This window comes from Cyprinus carpio, chromosome A9 (assembly GCF_018340385.1).
Source record: "Cyprinus carpio isolate SPL01 chromosome A9, ASM1834038v1, whole genome shotgun sequence".
Taxonomy (NCBI): Eukaryota; Metazoa; Chordata; class Actinopteri; order Cypriniformes; family Cyprinidae; genus Cyprinus; species Cyprinus carpio.
Genome location: NC_056580.1, coordinates 12,167,656 through 12,186,107, shown reverse-complemented (window position 1 = coordinate 12,186,107; position 18,452 = coordinate 12,167,656). Strand labels below are relative to the sequence as shown.

The following is an 18,452-nucleotide window of genomic DNA, read 5'->3' as shown; positions in this document are numbered from 1 at the left end:
TGACTCATACTTACAGTAAAGACACGCCCCCATTCCTCCCTCAGATAAAAACATTAGACGGGCTCCATCCAGTGGTCCAAACTGTCCTTACGTGGGAAAATGTGTGTGTGTGAAATATATTTGAAATGGTTCCAATCTCTTTTACAAAACTATACATTTCACCAATATTTTAAAACCCAGAGTAGTTTCGTATATTTGATCACTGCTCTCATATGCAAAAAAAAAAAAAAAAAAAAAAAAAAAAAAAAAATCCAATGAATAAAACACAATGCATTACTGTTTTTTTAAACACAATATTATTACAATAACAACTGATTATTGGAGGATTAATAATCCTCCATGATTTAAAGTTTTTTTTTTTCAACAGAAAGTGTGTGTCTGTGTGATTATACAGAACAGAAGACATTCTGTTGAGATGCTAATATTTACAGTAACAATATATTTATCTTTATTTTATTTCATTTATTTAAAAAAGACAACACATGCACACTTTTCAGTAAAAGTTCACAAATAGAATTTAAGTTTTTAATGATAAAACAACATGCATCATAATCATAAGTTTATGTAATGAACATCTGCGTGAACTTGAGGAGAAATTACTTCAAATGTCCACTAAAAATCACAGCGACACTTGATTACAAACAGTGTTGAGCAGTAACTAGTTACTAGTAACTTAGTTACTGTAATATTACTTTTACAGTAACTAGTAGTGTAAATAATTACTAATAAGATTTCACTAATAATATTACAGTTACAATCCATAAAACAGCTTAGTTACTATTGATGCCTCAACCCTGCTGATTTAAAATCCAACAATCGAATAATTCCTAGATTTATTTTGGATTTATTATGGACTCGCACATGCATGTTGAATATGGAAAAGCTTACATTCAGCAGATAGAAATAATGCATTATATTGATTTTGTATTATATTGATTTTGTCTGGACACTGTTGTGCAAGTTGTGGCTTTACTTTACTCTGGCATTACATCCCACCCACATCCCTCTGATCAGCATGTGGTACATTTTATTACTATAATTAAAAATATTTTTGGAAAATTAAACAAAAGTAAGAAAATAAGTTTCTTACAAACTTAAGTGATTTGATAAAATACATAATGAAATATAATCGTAAATTGGTAACGGGAAAATTACAATTAGCTTCAAGCTACACATGACAATTAATGAGATTAATAAAACATTTCTTCTTGAATGTCACTATTAATCACTATTGAGTGTTTGTAATAACCTCTGATTGCGATCCAATGTGGATTTTGGTCAAATTATGAGGCAGAAATATGTTAGTAACATTCTAGAAGCATTTTATGTAGAAGATACACAGTTACAACTTCTGTGGGGCATAAAGAAAAAGTAACATAACTAGTAGTGTAACTAATAACTGTTGCCAGAAAGTAATAAGTAAAGTAACAATATTACTTTTAAAAGGAGTAACTAGTAATGAGTAACATTCTTTGAGTAACTAGCCCAACACTGATTACAAATGTTTAGTTCTGAAAAGAAAAGGTTAGCAAAAAGGGCACTTGTTTTCATATTTTATTTTAAATGCAATGAAATCCAAGCATCTTACGAAGCACAGGTGTCCAAATATATTTTTGAGATTACTATAAAGCTCAAAGTTTCATAAAGACATTTATTAAGCAAGTAATATTAGGCAAACAGCAAGTGAAGCAGCAACTGTCAATGAAGAGGGAAGTGTCTGTCCAGTTTCTACATGACTGATACACCCGTACGTCTCTCCAGAACAGGTTTGAGTGGGGAATATGGGTGTGGAGAATCACAGCCCAGTAGTTGACGTGTAGATGATTCCCAATCCCAGCCGATCTCCAGCCTGCTGCACACACACGGATACTGTCTGTCTGCCCGGCAGGCCCAGTCCACGGCCCTCTTCACTGCTTCCCAGTACATCGGTCTGAATGGAGAAGAGTAGAAAGACATGGATCCAAAAATACAAGAGTAAATCACGGCGCTGCATGAGGATGTGTGCTGGTACCTGGGCTCCTGGGACTCTTTCAGCCGGAGGAGAGACTCGAGCAGCTGTCCCACTGCCAGCTTCTTCACCCGGATCAGCTGCAGCACCAGCAGAGTCGCCACCAGCCTCAGAATGTCAGCATGAGCCTTCACACCTGACAGACAAAACATGTGACTGATTAACTGATTCTCACTGACAAACTGTGCCTGAAAAATAAAGATTAGATTATTTTAAACTATATTCAGATTCAGCCTGATGCATATTGCACTTTAAACTGGAAAGCACTTTCTCAGTCTAGTAAGCGCTACTATGATTGGATGGTGTTACACAATAAAGGCACAGATGTTTTTCTCAGTCTGTCTGAAAACAGGTGTGTTCACAAGGTACATATGGCACCTAAATGGCAAATATGAACAAACTGTGATTGGTTCCTTTACGTGTCAGTCAGATGTCTCTTGCTGTCTAAGTGGGCGGTTCTTGTCAAGAATAAGCTGCAATACGGACCAGACCAGCAACAGGCATGAAAAAAATCTTACCAAAAGAACGGATGCCTTTCTCTTTTAGGAAGACATTGGCAAAAAAGTCTACGTCCAGGTTGAGGAAGCTGCTCAGCCTGTCAGTGCACTCCCAGTATCCATCCTGTATCCAAACACAACACATATGTTCATATTCCCTCACACATTTACATACTGTATATAATCTAGTGTTTTAAATCATACGTAAAAACCTCATGCTGAAGTTCAAACAGCTCATTCCAGGCCACTGTGTGAGGTCTTCTTATTTGTTTTCCCTGAAGTGACAGAGCCATGCTCCTCCCATGCTTATGAATGACTTTGGCTCCAGCATAATAAGAAATGAGACATAGATTTGACAAATGGTTTTAATCCATCTGAACATTGATCAGTTATAGAACCTCATCAATGTGAGTCAACTTACTAGGTGCATAAAACACAGGGCAACTATACTGTTCAGGCTCAGTTGTCTTTTGCAGGACACCAGTAGTGACACCGTGTGCAACCGCATTTGACACGCCAACAGCATACTTGGGAACTGTAAGTTGTGTGTAGCTGTGTGTAGCTTCATCATAGAAAGAACAGAAAGAGGAGACAAGAATATAAAAAACAGAAAGTTATTTTTACTCCATCTCAACACTGATCACAGATAAAACCTCAGTGTGAGTCAACTTACTAAATGCAGAAGTGTCTAGACTCTGCCGAGATGCTCCAAAGAGTCCAGAGTCTGAGGAACCAAAACCCAAAGACTCATTCGATTGTTGGAGCAAACCACCAAAGCCACCAGACTGAAGGAAAGAGAGTGGTTCAGACCTTGCGGGTTGATCAGCAGCCCTGCACCTCCTGGAAAAAGATGTGTCCACACTGCCAAAAAGAGTTGGAGGAGGAGCAGGGCTGGGAGTCATGGACATAAATTGGTGATATGCAAGAGGAGGAGGATGAGAAAGATCTGCATAGACAGGAGGAGATGAGGCAAAAAGGCCAGTGGCGAACTCTGTGGCAGAGGAAAGCTGGGTAGCAGGGGGAGGGAGACCCATGGAGAGAGGTTCCATTAACTCATGATGGAGATGACGACGATGACGTTGAGGATGAAGAGCATCCGCTGAGGCACCTATGGGAATCAGTGAAAGTGAAAAAAGTGAAAGTGACGTGACATTCAGCCAAGTATGGTGACCCCATACTGAAATTTGTGCTCTGCATTTACCCATCCGATGACGTGAACACACACACACTGAGAGCAGTGGGCAGCCATTTATGCTGCGGCATCGGGGAGCAGTTGGGGTTCAGTGCCTTGCTCAAGGGCACCTAAGTCGTGGTATTGAGGGGGGAGAGCGCTGTACATTGTCCCCACACCCACAATTCCTGCCGGCCCGAGACTCGAACTCACAACCCTTCGATTGGGAGTCCGACTCTCTAACCATTAGGCCACGACTTCCCCATCAGGGAACAGAGGCTGTAATTTAAGGGGACAGATGCCATTGCTGCAGAGTCAAGGAGGTCATGGAGGTCATGGAGAGGAGGCATTGAGGCTGTAACCTGGGAGGCATCTGGAGAGGGAAGTCTGACACTCATGGAGGCACCACCAAAAGGAGAAGAGGGAGAAAGTCTGTTAGCCATGGTGAGAAGTTCTACTGACTCTTTCTGTAGAAAAAAGGGTCTGGGAGCATTCTTTAATTCACGATGCTTGATGGAAAGGTCACGGGGATGTGTTACAACAGGTTTAGATTTCAGATAGCCACTGAAGGTGTCAGAGCTATCTTCAAAACGTGAAGGACGCCAGAGGCTTCTGGAGCGAGGAAAAGCATGGCTAGCTGCTGATGCTTGTTCTGTAAAATCATTAAAAGATTCATAGTCATGCTCTAAATCATCATCATCAAAATCGTCTGCTTCACGAGCAGAACCCAGGGGTTCTTCAGATGTGGAGCTACTGCTGCATCGCTCTAAATCCATCTGAAAAACAAAAAGTCAAAATCATTGTTGTGAATACTGAAGAGTTCAATACTGAATGATGTCAACTTTTATCACATTAAATAACAGCTGTAATAGAGCACTTTATTATTACCGATATATCATCTTCAGCACCAATAATATGCACAGTCTTCAGCTTCTCTTCAGTCCAGTCCATATATGGCAAAATATCTACATCCTCCTCTGATATGATTTTAGGAATATCTGTGAATCCAGTGTCAAGCTCATTCTGTTCCTGCAAAGAGCAACTGAGGTTACAGAAGTCATTCAGTGTAATTTTTATATATCACACTTTAGTAGAAGTTGAGTGACATCGTCAAAGGCTAATACATCAGACAATATTGCTATTTTTTAATTTAGCATTGATAATACATTTTCCCGTTTGGCCATTTATTGTCACAAGTCAGAAAATGCAGTTCTCAATGTGCACAGATGTTCACTTTTTATTCTGTTTTAATTTTAAATGATTTATTTATTAATAATATTTTCATTAATATTTTGTTGAAATAATATATTTTTATTATAAATATTTTAATAAAATGATTTTTTATAAATAAATTTGTAATTTTGTGAATTTGTAAATAAGTATTTTGTAAAAATAAAAATATTTTTGTCATTAATTTTTTTTAGTAATATATGTTCAAGAAATGTTCTGAACACATAATCCTTGAATTAGCAGTAATCATACCCTCTCTTCAATGGCGACAAAACTTGTGAACTGGGACAAGATGGAGAACTCTTTACTGAGCTCAATGATGTAGGACTTCAGCTCTGCTTTCTTCCCCTGATAGAAGAGAGATAAAAGACAGCAAGTCAAGTTCTTCTGACAGCAAATCTGCCAGATACATAAAAATTATCATCATGCAGCCAAATACTGTACCTCGTGTTCTGCCTCACTGTTGCTTAGAATGCCATCTTCATAGTCTCTGATGATCGCTCTTGCTGTTAACTTGTGAAGGAGCTACACATGAACACACACACACACACACACACACACACACACACACACACACACACACACACAACTCTTCAAACTCCTGATGAATAACTGATGAGGTTTCAGATTATATGAAGTATTTAATGCTCACTCACAGTTCCCTTTGTCTTTTGTAGTTCTGTGGTGGAAACCATTGTTTTGATCTCTTGTCCACTCAAATCACCAAACAGTGTGGCCTAAACGAGTAAATATTACACAATTCAAAACAATAAATAAACACACAAATAGCTGAGCAATTCAGCTAAAACGTATTCATAATTTACAGCCTTGATCACTATAAGACAGTTGTCCTGATAAATCTTGCTCTAAAATTGCTTCATAGGGTTATGATTTTAAACACTGTACCCAAGTAGGTTCAATGAAAATATTAATTTAAAAATTACAAATGTTTTGCACACGGCTGGTTACTAAATTAAAAATAATATGAAGAATGATATTTAATTATTTTTATTTATTATATGCATCAATCTGGGGACTAGAACTGGAACACAAATTTACAAACACCACTGAATGCCACTGGCATAAATATAACAGTAATCTGTTTTACCTCCAGTACATATATTTTTACGGAAATATTTTGATGTATCAATACATTCCTGATACATCTACATGCAGTCTTCATGAACATTTTTCAGTGATAATGTAAATGAATTGTTGATTTAGTTTTAAATCAATTCATTGAAACTAACTGTAACACTGAAGAAACACTAAAATTACCACTACATTCATGATGTTTCCTCATTTTATTGTGAATATTCAATATACAGTATGACCCATTCCTAATAACAAACATAATAAGTAACACTGCAGTGTAGTAAAGTAAAGTCTGTCTACCTGAGTGCAGTGTGGCACAAAGCCGTACACCAGAGAGTGACAGTCACTGAAGAGAGCGTGAAGCTGTGAAGGGGCTTGAACAGGAGGGGGCGCTGTGGGACTAAACTGCTGCCACTTCACTGCCACTGATCTGCAGCCTGGAGACTCCATACGCTGAACCTGAGCGCGCACCTGAAATTACCCATAAATCTCTTCAACTCAAGCATCAGACTGGCCCATATTGCAAAGATTATGTTTCCTTTTAAGTTATTGAAAAACAATATAATAAAGAGCGTGATTTACCTTCTCTGTCCAAGTGTGTTTCATCTTTGTGTCAAAAAATTCATATGTTCCTCCACCTGCCTGAGCCAAAGCTCTGAGCATATGACGATTAGCTGTCACGCTAGACAAACACAAACACAATCAAACTGTAGGTTCAGAAATTCATTGTAAGTGCAGGAGAAAAATAAAGAGATTTGCTTAAAGGCAGACCTGAGTCCGCAGGTGAAGAGGCGCGTGTGGCAGGAGTTTTCTTGGACCAGCTGTAGGGTCAGAGGCTGGTTCTGAACATGTCCATCAGAGAGCAGCAGGATGTTCCTCACGCCCCGGCAGGGAGGCAGCAGACTCAGGATCCGGAGAGGCCGCCACAGATCAGTGCTGCCACCAGAGCCGCTACACGACTGAAGAGAGAGAAATGCAATGAGACAAAAAGGAACTGAGATTCAGAACCATCTTTAAACATTCCTCACCATAATAAATTTTCTGGCTGCTTCAGATGCCTAATGTAAATGTTATTGTGTATGGTAAGCTTCCTTGTAATCTGTAAAAACACACAATTACCCACAATGCTTCACTCTGAATCACAAGAATAATAGTGAAATGAAAATGTCCACGTGATGTTCGATAAAACAATATCAGATAGTTTCAGTGAGAACTAACCAGTGCTGAAAGAGATGATGTTGATCTTCAGTGAGCGGTCCAGAGATTTGAGGACTTGAAGGGCAATCCTGCGGGCGTTTAGCATGGAGTCTCCCCGCATGGACTTGGAGGAGTCCAGTAGAATGACCACATCGCTCACACTGGACGGACCTCCAGAGCTGGACACCCCGCTTGACTTAAAGTCTGGATAAAACACCAGCATGCAGGCCTGCAGGGATCAGATCCGAATCAGTGTTCATTATTGTCAGGGTGCGTAAGATGGAGAGTGACAATTTTTGTGTGCAATATGCTAATAAATATCCATGACACAGAAAAACAGATTAAAGTGATCATTTCTTTACCTGACTATCTTTATCCGGATGGTTCTCGACCCACATCCTGGGCATGTGGATATTAGAAAGACTGAAGGACACCTGTAACCCTTCAGATCCCAGAGTCTGTCCCGGTAATGTGCTGATCACTGCCTTACAGTCTGTCCTCTGAATGGAGAAAACACTAGAACTGTTAATATGGTTCATAACTGAATATGTTTCTTTTTCTTCAGAAAATACAGTATTTAGTAAGATAATGCACAAAAGTGAATTAATAACCTTGGTTTTGATGCGGTGTGAAGAGCTCAAGTCGATGATCTCATAAGGCATTTCAATGGACATAGACAGAGAGAACTCTCTGAAGAAAGAGAGAGGGAACAAATCAAAGAGAGTTACAACAACCCTGTGCCTTATTTAGTAACCATCCACAGTTCAATGTTAAATGTTAAGTGTTAAATGATGTTAAAACATGTGGTTTGCTACATTAAATAATTGGCTTTTATATTGTTACTCATCAGCAGGTGCATATTTAGTGAATCTTTAGTGAATTTCTCTGTGAATTCTCCAGCGTTTGAGATTCTCACCCCTCTGACTGAAGCTCCGTCACACCAATCTTTTCAACAGTTGCCTGAAATGCAACACAACTGTCAGTCAAAACACTGCAACAATCAGCAGGCCAAACAGGATTTTAAATAGAGTGATGAAAAAAAAAATCGTACCTGAGTTGTCTGATTAAGGGCGGCGCTCTGTTGCCATGGTGCCACGCTGCCAGACAGTGAGAAGATTATAGAGCCTGATCTGACCAGCAGCTCAGTGAAGAACGTCACTTTGATCAAAACTGTGGCTCCAGGAGGAAGATTCCCCACACTGATAGTAAATACATCCTGCCTCACATAAACACATGACCTTAAAGAAAACCTTCTAATACATTATCACACAAACGTCAGCTCCAGATCAGTTACAGTAACTCACAGGTGCATCCTGGTCCATCAGGTAGGCTCCATGGCCTTTCTCTATGGCTTGCTTGTACTCCTTACGAGCCTGCTCTTTTTCCTTTACCTACAGGACAAAAAGAGACACTGAAAATTGATGAGAAAGAGGTTGAAAAAGCAGAGACTTTATTTGATAAATTCTGAATGATTTGCACCTTTCCAATGACGTGTTTTCCATTGATAAAGGCTTCAAATCCACACACTGCTGCCGTCTCCTCCAGTGGAAAGACATACTTTGCTTCAATGGGAACAGCACTCTGGTTTGTGTAGGTCTGAAAAATGATGACCTGGTAAAAGTGGAGGGGAGACAAAGTTATCGATGGGGTTAGAGTTTGGAATTGTACTGCAATGCTCTGGCTCTATGGCTGTGGCATTACAGGGTCTTTTGCTTTAATTTGTGTCTTTTAATTTGTTAATTCTTTTGGCTTTAATTTTGAAGTTCTTGTCATGTATGTACTCCTGTGGTCCACTGGTCGTGTACATCACTGTTTTGTTCTCATTCTAATTCATTTGCTGTTTTGTTTATCATTTTGTTCTTTTAGATTGAATGCATATCTTTAAATTGTACTTCATTATATGAAAGGAATCCTTCATCATGCTTTTCTCAATCTCCCTTTTATAATATAATTTTGGGTCAGATGTAAGAGAAAAAGTGATGCTCTGAAAACTCAACTTCTCTCTTTTACTAGCAGTCCACCGCTGTAGCATCATACCTGACACAGCAGGTCCATCAGCTTGCACTTCACATTGACAGCCTGTAGAGGAAGTTTCTGACCACTGCTGTCCAGCAAACCTGCGTTCATCTCCTCTAGAGGATTCTTAGTGGACTCCAAACCCTCACTGTCATCACTGGACACTAAAAAACACACAATCACACAAAACTACTGATGAATGTAACAACAAATATTATAGCATTCACTTTTACAGAGAAACAATTAAGTGTTATTATTTAATAGTCCGATGTAAATTCTAAAATTGGTTGCTTTTATCAACAAATATATTGTGATTAATTAATTTGACTGAAAAAATGTAATCAATTTGACAGTCCTAGTTCCTCCACGTGTTAAAACTGGGAATGGTCTCTCTCAGCATGTCCTGTTCACTAAACTTTACTCACAGACATCAGTCGTTGTGTCCGTGAGATGTGAGAGCTCCACAAAGGTGTTGATTTGAGGCTGGAACTCTTTTAACTCGTCCCCCTCCAGACTGTACTGAACCACATACTTCATTCTGATCTGGTCTGTGTTATAGACGACAAACTCATCATCCTGTCAAATATAAACACACACACCAACGCAAGGATCACATCAGATCCCAAAAACACAAGCAGAATATTTAATTACACAGAAAATGAGTAAGAAAAGCACCTCAAATTCAGAGAGTCTGTTGGGAGAGCGGCGGACTCCATGTACACTGTGGAAGCCGTCAGGAGCGCAAGTCAAAGTGGTGTCTTTCTTCAGCAGGTCCTTACACCGACCCAACGCCACTTCACACACCAACAGCAGCCGAGAGCCGTCAGTTACACTGGGCTTGGAGTATTTCACACTAGTCCTTTAACACAGAGCACAAACGTACTGACTGACTAAAATCTCCAGCTGTCATGAAAGTGGATTCATATTAATTATAAATCTGTTTTATTAAGAGATGACTAAGTAATGCTAAAGATAACTGACTTCAGAGAGTCACTGAAGTAGATTCCTCCTCCAAGATTCCCGATATCTGTTCTCTCAATCCCATGCTGTTCAACTCCAACCCTGGGCAGCAGCAGACCTCTATAAAGAATGTTTGAAAATGTATATTCAATTAATCACATGATAAGCTGATCAAATGACAATTTATTATATCAACATTTTTCTAAGAAAAGCTAAAAAATGAACAAAAGACATGATTGCAGAAGAGAAAATTACTGAATAGACATAATTCAATCAATGTATACTTAGATATTAGATTTGTTTTTATTTTCAGGATTTGTTTTTATGGTATTTTTGTATTCCTTATTTCCTTGATTGTTACATTAAGACTGCCTTTGCTATAATTCAGCACTCACTTTAAGATAATATTAAAAAAATATATTTATTAATAACTCTTACCGTGACAGTATTCCAACAAAACTGCTGGAACTAGTGGAGTGGAGGAGGGGTTTAATGTTGCCTAAATCCTCTCTAAACAACTGAAGCTCCACCCCTCTGCTGACACGCAGTATCTGCTGAATCTGAACAGGCCTGTAGTGGATACAAGATTAACACCATCATTTAAAGATGTTCTGAAATATATTCACGTTTGAACTTCAGACCACAATCATCAGAATCAAGCTGACCTGTCCTGAAGCAGTTGAGAGACAACATGAAACTCAGGGTTTTGTGGTGGAACAACCTCAATGCTGCACCTCAGAGCTCGATACTTTCCCAGAGACGAGGGCGACGGGCTTCCCAGAGTGGCCTCACTGACATTTACAATATCTCTGATCAGCTGGAGACGACAGAAGAGTTAAAAGAGTAAAAAGATAAGATCTGCACTGTTCAATTAAAAATCCAAATTCATCTACCAAAATCTTCAAATATATAGGAATTTCATTCAGTATTTGACTATTATTAAATCTAGATAATCATTGTATTACAGTTATTTTTTTTTGATAATCATTGTATTACAGTTATTTTTTTTTTTATCTATTTTTCAACTAAATTGGCGTACATCATTACACCTTGATCCTAAAGTATATATAAAAATTTTTACTATAATTGATGTATGTGATACCTGACAAAGGTCTAGTTTCTGAGACACAAGCTTGTGTTTGGAAGGAGGGTCGATCATTCTGAGGGGTAGAAGAGTGTTGACCTCCTCCAGCAGGGCTTTGACTTCATCCTCTTTCTCAGTCTTTTGTGCCTGCAGTAACAATCCCTCCACCCTGCTCACCTGCAACAGCACAGAGCCAATAAACACAGCAGGAGCCATTAGACATACACAATTCCTGTCAGCTTCTTTACTTGAGCTGGGTGTGAATATCTAAGCTCTTTCTCACATCATTGAGGCTGATTCTGAGTCTGGAGACAGGGGACTGTCAGGATGTTATTAAGGGACCCAAGAGCTTCAGTCCAAACCAGCTCCACGAAGACACCGACTTCCTGTGATAATGTGCTGCAGTTCAGCTTCTCCTCCAACAGCAGCTGCCAATCAAAAGAGTGAGCGATTATTTCACATTAGACACGTTATACACATATCAAATGAATAAAATCAGATCTGCGTTGTATTTATTTAACCTGCTGCAGGCTGTAGGATGCCAAGCGCTCAACCTCAGGGGGAAGTGTGTGTGTCTTTGTGAATCCCTCTGTCTCCATCTCCTTCATCAGCTGCAGATATGCTTCCACAGCATCTTCAGACGTCACGCAGAACACAAGCTTGTCTTGAACCACAGCGGCCTATAGTGAAAGAAAGCCCATCGCCATCATCACAAGACAAATTCAGCACCTCCATCACCATCTATGATTCCAATGATAACAAGATAAATTTTAAACAACATTCACGATCACCAAACCTCAGCTTCACGCAAGACTAAACACAACACACGATACTGCTGGCCTGCTCGGCCTTTGGCACTCTGCAGCTCCAAAACAGACAAAGCCTTGGGTTTGACCTGCAACACACAGTCAAACACTTGCAGACATGAAAACACTTTCAAACAGTGGTGCAGTGGTGAAGGGTCATCATACCTTATATTTATTTATTTTATTTTCTCCCCTTATGTCCACTAATAATGTTAATGTGATTGATGCATGAACTCACTCACCCTCTCAAAAACCGAATATTTGGCCACTTGAAAATAAGAAGGAAATTCAGGCAGGCCATGGTCGCCTTCTTTATAAACTCTGCATTGAGTAAATGAAAAGATACGGTCAGGTAAACAGGCACATCTAAACAGCACTAGTGTTGTAGAAACTGAAAAAAAAAAGAAAAAGTTGAATAAACTCTGACACTGACAGTGACAAAAAACAAGAGCGCACCTGAACCTGCCAGGACAGGGTCCACCCTTCTCAAGAATCTCAACTTCAGTCTTTGGAAACTCAGTGTGACCTTTGAACTTCTCTTTTTCTAGTTTGTGTGTCGACACTTTTACCTCTTTATGGTGAAAAACAACATTGTCAACCATGCCATAGAAATAGATTGTTTAATCTCACTTTTATAACACAAATATAACGTCAAATACATATCTCAACAAAAATGCACTGCAACATACACAAATACAGAAAAACACACCCACTGTTAGCAAATAAAACTAATCTCTCTGTGACACTCCCATCTGTTCTGTCAGTCCACCTCCTTTCACATCTGATGTAAGTAAACCTTCCAGTATCACTCGAGACAAACATCTGTTCTAACAAACAAAGAAAATAATTAATTAAATGAGGTACAAGAAAGTCCTACCTGAACGGGGAAGGAATTCAGAGCCGGGATACAGCAGCTGTGGGGCCAAATTATGCTCGGTCAAAGGCATGAGATGCCCTTGGTCCAGACAGCTCCACACATACTGCGTCCCGACCACTGGGACCTGGAGCTTCTGGATGCTGCGCTGCCGGTTACTGCTCAGGTCATTCACACTGCTAGTGACTACAAAAGAGCACTGGAGAAGATAAACGGAGGTCAGAAGATACACTGCAACTCTTTAGTGACTCAGTACAATATAATATATTTTTGTTTCACCTTTATTGCTTTTTTAATTTTATTTTTGTTTAAATCATTAGTGGTAATTCATTTGTTCCTTTTGTATGAACTTAGTTTTGTCCAATAAGTCTTTTATGTAACTTGGAATCTCAACTTCTAATTTATAAATAATAATTTAATTTATATGCATAACTGCTCTTGGTTTTTATAACAGAACAAAGACAGAAAGGTAGTTATTAGATTATATATATATATATAAAATGATTACGATACGAACCTCTTTGCTGATGACATATGAGATGTTTGCTCCATTCTGCAGAAGAGCTAGTCTCAATTTATTCTTTTCCTTAAATGGCACATTTTTGACATCTAACACCACAGTACAGTTTTCAAACACTGTCATGGTGCCAGCAGTGTCTAAACATGCCGAGAACAGCGACAGAAAGACAAAGAAAAACTGCAATGAGTCCTACAGTAAATAGCAATATGACAAACGATGTAACAGCCAAATTTCTATTTCCGCATCAACGCAAACACATGCAGGTTAACACCTCGACTTTTCACTAAATACAGTAAATCAGACTTTAAGCATAATACATATACTGATATATAAATGAAACACAATACATTATCTTTCTTTTGATATAAAATAATAGTTGGATATAATCCAAATCCAGCCGTAGTGTTGTCATGTCATTATCAGACAGAAGAGCATCTTACCGAGGACAAGGTGACAAGTTTAGATTTGAAGAAAATACTATTAAAGAAGGCGTAAATAATCTTCAGTGTAAAGTTCAGTAAGTGCTTCCTGACTCATACTTACAGTAAAGACACGCCCCCAATTCGGGCTCCATCCAGTGGTCGAAACACAGAAACAGCGCACCTTTAAACTGTTTAAAATGAACGTTCGATCTCCTTAAACCCACAGTTTATTTGTCATATTTAATAATCTCATTTCTACACCAGATTCTTTCTGTTTAAGGTTTACGACGCATAATTTGTGACCTAAACGCATGTCAGTATATGCATGCAAACACATAACAAACATAGAGGGGCGCTGCATCTCTCCAAACTGTTGTGGGATAATCCCAATGGTTCCTCCCTTTCCTCTGCCCCATCCACTGAGAACACGAAGCAGCGGATATCAGGGACATCGTGTCGTGTTCGCTGAACAACTGAGATTCTTAATCCGCGGTGCTTTACAGCAGCATCACTCCATTTGCATGTGTTCCGTTATGCGTACATGCAGATATGGCTCGGCACACGGTCTTTTCGACTTATGTACTCAGAAATGTGCCCATCAGGACAGCTGTCAGTCATAGCCATGCTTATCTTCTTCAAATATGTGTTCACATGCCCTTGCACAACTCCCGAGGAGACTCTCCTGCACTGCTGGCTCTACCTGTGCCTGCCAATAGGCATCTTGTTCTTCATAATGATTCTCATCGACGCTCGGCTCCTGAAGATGTGCAGATGTTACGTGTGCAGATGTTGCGTGAGCGGCCAGAGCAGATGCTGTAAGAGTGAGTGCTGCGATACATTTGAATGTTGCTGTTGTGCTGGTGGTTACTGTTATCATCCGGAGCGTTGTGGACAGGAAGGCTGGTATTACTGCGGCATCATATGGAAACACCTACTCAATGTCTTTTATGCGGCATCGCTGTGGATCGTCGTTGCATTTATTGACGGGGATTGGTACGTTTGCGTGCGGACCGTGAATGTGAACGGTACCGGGGAGCAAATTGCGTGCAAGGATCTACCAACTCCACGAGAAGCGGAGACTCTAAGAAAATATGATAGTGAATCACGGGTAAATTTGATATACTGCCTTTTTTATCAGTCTGTTTTGTTCATTCTATTGCTATTCCTACATTTTTAACCTCTTTTATGCGTTCTGCGTTAGTAAGTCCCTCCGAGAGAAATCAGATCCAATTTTAAAAAGTTGCAAGAGAGAAAAAACAACTAGAATTAGAACACAACTGCACTTGTTTATGTGCAATTTTCTTTACCATAACCATAAAATAGGCTATGTTTGTATGATATTTAAAATGTTAATAAAATTCAAGATTGAAAGTATTATAGTGTTATTTATATAATAATATAGTATTTATTATAGTGTAGCACTTAGAAATATTTTGAATTTTCTTTTCTTTTTTATTTTCAGATTTCATTTTAATTTAACCAAGTAATTTTGTCATGTGCTTTTGTAATTTTTATTGTTTGTTTAATATTTTTTATCTAGCCTTCTTTTAGTAACTTTTAGTTTTAAACTTATTTAGTTAGTTGGTAATCAACATTTCTAATATTAGATTTTTTTTTCCAAGTAATTATTTATATATATATATATATATATATATATATATATATATATATATATATATATATATATATATATATATATTTTACCAAAAAGATTTTTTTTTTTTTTTTTTTTCAGTTACCAAATAAGATGTTCAAAATTTTTTTTTATTTTTTTTTTTATTTAAGTTAAAGATATTTTATAATATATTTTTTTTTGTTTTTTTTATTTTTAAGATATTTATTTTTTTTTTTTTTGTTTTTAACATTGATGTTTTTTTCTTTAGGTAATTGGCCTAATTCTTATTCTTGGCCTTTCGTTTTTGTTGACGATAAGCTCATCTCTCATGACCCGATGGAAGCCGTATTATAAATCACTCTATGAGGTTTATGTGGAGCGGGAGACTTCAGCCATTCTGGAGGACAAACTACACGAAAAAGCTGTGGAGAGAGCCAAGCAAGTCAGTGAGCATTCACTGAGGAACGTTCAAAATCCACACACGAACATGACTCAGAGTGATGCTCGACATGTTCAGTATCAACAGTTAGGGAACGCTGAAGAAGACATGTGGCACAAAATATCAGACCCCACCCTACATTTAACAGAGTTGCCATAGGCAATCTAAACTTTATACCTGCTACAGTACCTGCATCTTGCCAAAGGAATAGTGTACCACTTTTTTTCCACATTATTTGCATATTCTAATGCAATCTTATTTATTGTGGTTTATTTTCTGTTTAATACTGAGACAGATATTAGCAAACTGTTACAATATTGCATTCAATATGGCACAAATGCTATATAAATAGTGAGTGGTTCAGTAGAACTCCAAATAAAATACTGAGGTGCTAAGGAGGTTAGTGTGTGAAGATATACAACTGTTAAAAAATTTGTGGTCTGTAAGATTTTTATTTTATTTTAATTTGAATTAAGTATGAACTCATTAAATAAATCAAAAGAGAGAGAAAAAAAGACGTTTATAATGTTGCAAAAGATTTCTATTTTAAATAAGTGCTGAGGTTTTGAACTTTCATCAAAGAACCCTTAAAAAAATGTACCACGGTTTCCACAAAAATATAAAGCACCACAACTGTTTTCAACATTGATGATACTAAGAAATGTTTCTCGAGCATCAAATTAGCATATAAGATTGATTTCTGAAGGGTCATGTGACACTAAACGCTGGAATAATGCTGAAAATTAAGTTTTAACATCACAAAAAAGAACAACAACAAAAAAACACCATTTTAAAACATTCAAATAGAAACCGGTTATTTTAAAATCTTATAAGATTTCAGAATATAACTTTATTTTTACTTTATTTTATAGGAATTTTAGAACCAATGCACACCAAGAAAAATAATTTTTTTTTTTCCTTTTTTTTTGCACAATGTATGAGCAGCTCACATATAAAAGGGCCGAATATACAAATAGTATGACAATCTTCTTCTTCTTCTTCTTCTTCTTCTCCTTCTTCTTCTTCTTCTTTAAAAAAGATTTGTAGAAATGTTTACATTTTTATGCTCTTAAAGTATGCTATTAAACTGAACTGGACTGAAGTAGTAAACTGAGCACTCAGTTGCGCAGCTTGTCATGTACAGTAAGGTTATCATTTTGAACTATTCTTCAACAACCTGAATAAATTTGTTTATATAAATTGGGAATTAGTGAGGCAAGTGTTTTCTATAATTGAGTCTGTTAATAACATAATCTATTTTTTTTAAATAACTCCTTAGATTATAAAGCAATAAATGTGAATAATAATTATTTGTAAACTTTAAGAATCACTTCCACCTCTGTTGACAATAATATTATTCATTTAATAGCTTGAAATGTGAGTTCATTGGGCACATTACTGTTGTGCATGACTTGCATCTGCTGAAACACAACTACTTGGGATCATTCAGTTCAGTCTCTTTTTAGTAACAGGTCAAGAATGAATAAGTTTGTTAAAATATAGGTGGACAAATGTGATTGTGGGATCTATTGTTGTGGAACAAATTATGAATATCATGAACATATTACAGTTTTTAAGAACTACGTTGTATTTGGTTTTAAAAAATGTTGAAATTTTTGTGGTTTTTTGTGATTGTGTTGTATTTCTGAGCCTGCAGTTCCTCCATCCTGCCTCATGAGGTTCCTCCTCACCAGTATTAGGGCTGATTTTCACCTGGTTACACATTCTGTTTAGTTTTATGCATGTAGTTATGCATGTGTCTTGAAATGCCACAGCTGTTCAGTATTTTTTGACTGACTGATTTGTAGACTTTGTCTGTTTTGATGGTACTGGCCAAAGCTCAAGGTCATGAATATGAGTATACAAAGAATAAACTGAACCACTGTGCCATTGACCCCAGGCTGCTTCAAAAGGACTGATTAATCGCTTTGTTCTGTGCTTTTATTTGCCTGTTGACATTAATATTGTCTTGAATTTGCATAATATAACTTTAATAAATGTTTAGCACTTCTTTTGAGAAATGTGTTATCCAGTTTCAAAGTCAAATCTATCGATTTCTCCACATGATCTGAAATTTTATGATGCCAAGCAGAAAGAAGAAGTGAAGTAGAAGTGATGGAAAGATCGACAAATACTCAATTTGTGGGATCTATAACTTTCCTTTTTGAACACTAGGGGGAGGCATTTGTCCTCTTAAAGGTCTAATTGATCCAAAAATGTAAATGGTGTCATCCTGCAATCATATCATTAGGTTAAAAAAAGGCATTTTATTTTATACGGAGGTGTTGCCTCATGGGGGCCGCCATGTCAAGATCACATTACCAGTCCAATTCTACCCACTTTATCATGGTAACACTCCTATCATTAGACACTTTCACACAGAGAATATGGCCAGAATGACAAAAACAAAGCTTTTAAACCTCTAATGTTGGTGTTGTATTTATATCATCTTGTAGTTAGTCAGCTTGTTTTGAGGAAACAACTGCTTGTCCTGTGAATCCCTCACTGTTTGCCCTAA

General features: G+C 37.7%; 2 protein-coding genes across 2 annotated transcripts; one reads left to right on the top strand and one right to left on the bottom strand.

The window, feature by feature from the left end:
- Positions 1–1,305: 1,305 nt before the first annotated feature.
- On the bottom strand, positions 1,306–14,168 carry LOC109056442 (protein mono-ADP-ribosyltransferase PARP4-like). The gene is given in 38 exon segments (XM_042763491.1): positions 1,306–1,930; positions 2,012–2,144; positions 2,527–2,629; positions 2,718–2,827; positions 2,927–3,067; positions 3,179–3,626; positions 3,946–4,452; positions 4,565–4,705; positions 5,159–5,254; positions 5,351–5,431; positions 5,563–5,643; positions 6,302–6,472; positions 6,584–6,683; positions 6,773–6,960; positions 7,030–7,100; positions 7,220–7,427; positions 7,561–7,698; positions 7,810–7,888; positions 8,115–8,158; positions 8,250–8,414; positions 8,503–8,589; positions 8,678–8,809; positions 9,236–9,378; positions 9,640–9,790; positions 9,890–10,073; positions 10,196–10,294; positions 10,613–10,744; positions 10,840–10,991; positions 11,277–11,435; positions 11,542–11,574; positions 11,576–11,686; positions 11,780–11,938; positions 12,055–12,153; positions 12,307–12,385; positions 12,521–12,635; positions 12,942–13,137; positions 13,456–13,595; positions 14,002–14,168. Coding segments are annotated over 38 exon segments (5,409 nt in total). The 5' UTR covers positions 14,033–14,168; the 3' UTR covers positions 1,306–1,728.
- A 108-nt stretch (positions 14,169–14,276) lies between these two features.
- On the top strand, positions 14,277–16,485 carry LOC109096702. Its single transcript, XM_019110336.2, has 2 exons — positions 14,277–14,988; positions 15,764–16,485. The coding sequence occupies exons 1-2, from the start codon at positions 14,422–14,424 to the stop codon at positions 16,091–16,093; spliced, it is 897 nt and encodes a 298-aa protein (XP_018965881.2). The 5' UTR covers positions 14,277–14,421; the 3' UTR covers positions 16,094–16,485.
- The last annotated feature ends 1,967 nt before the right edge of the window (positions 16,486–18,452 follow it).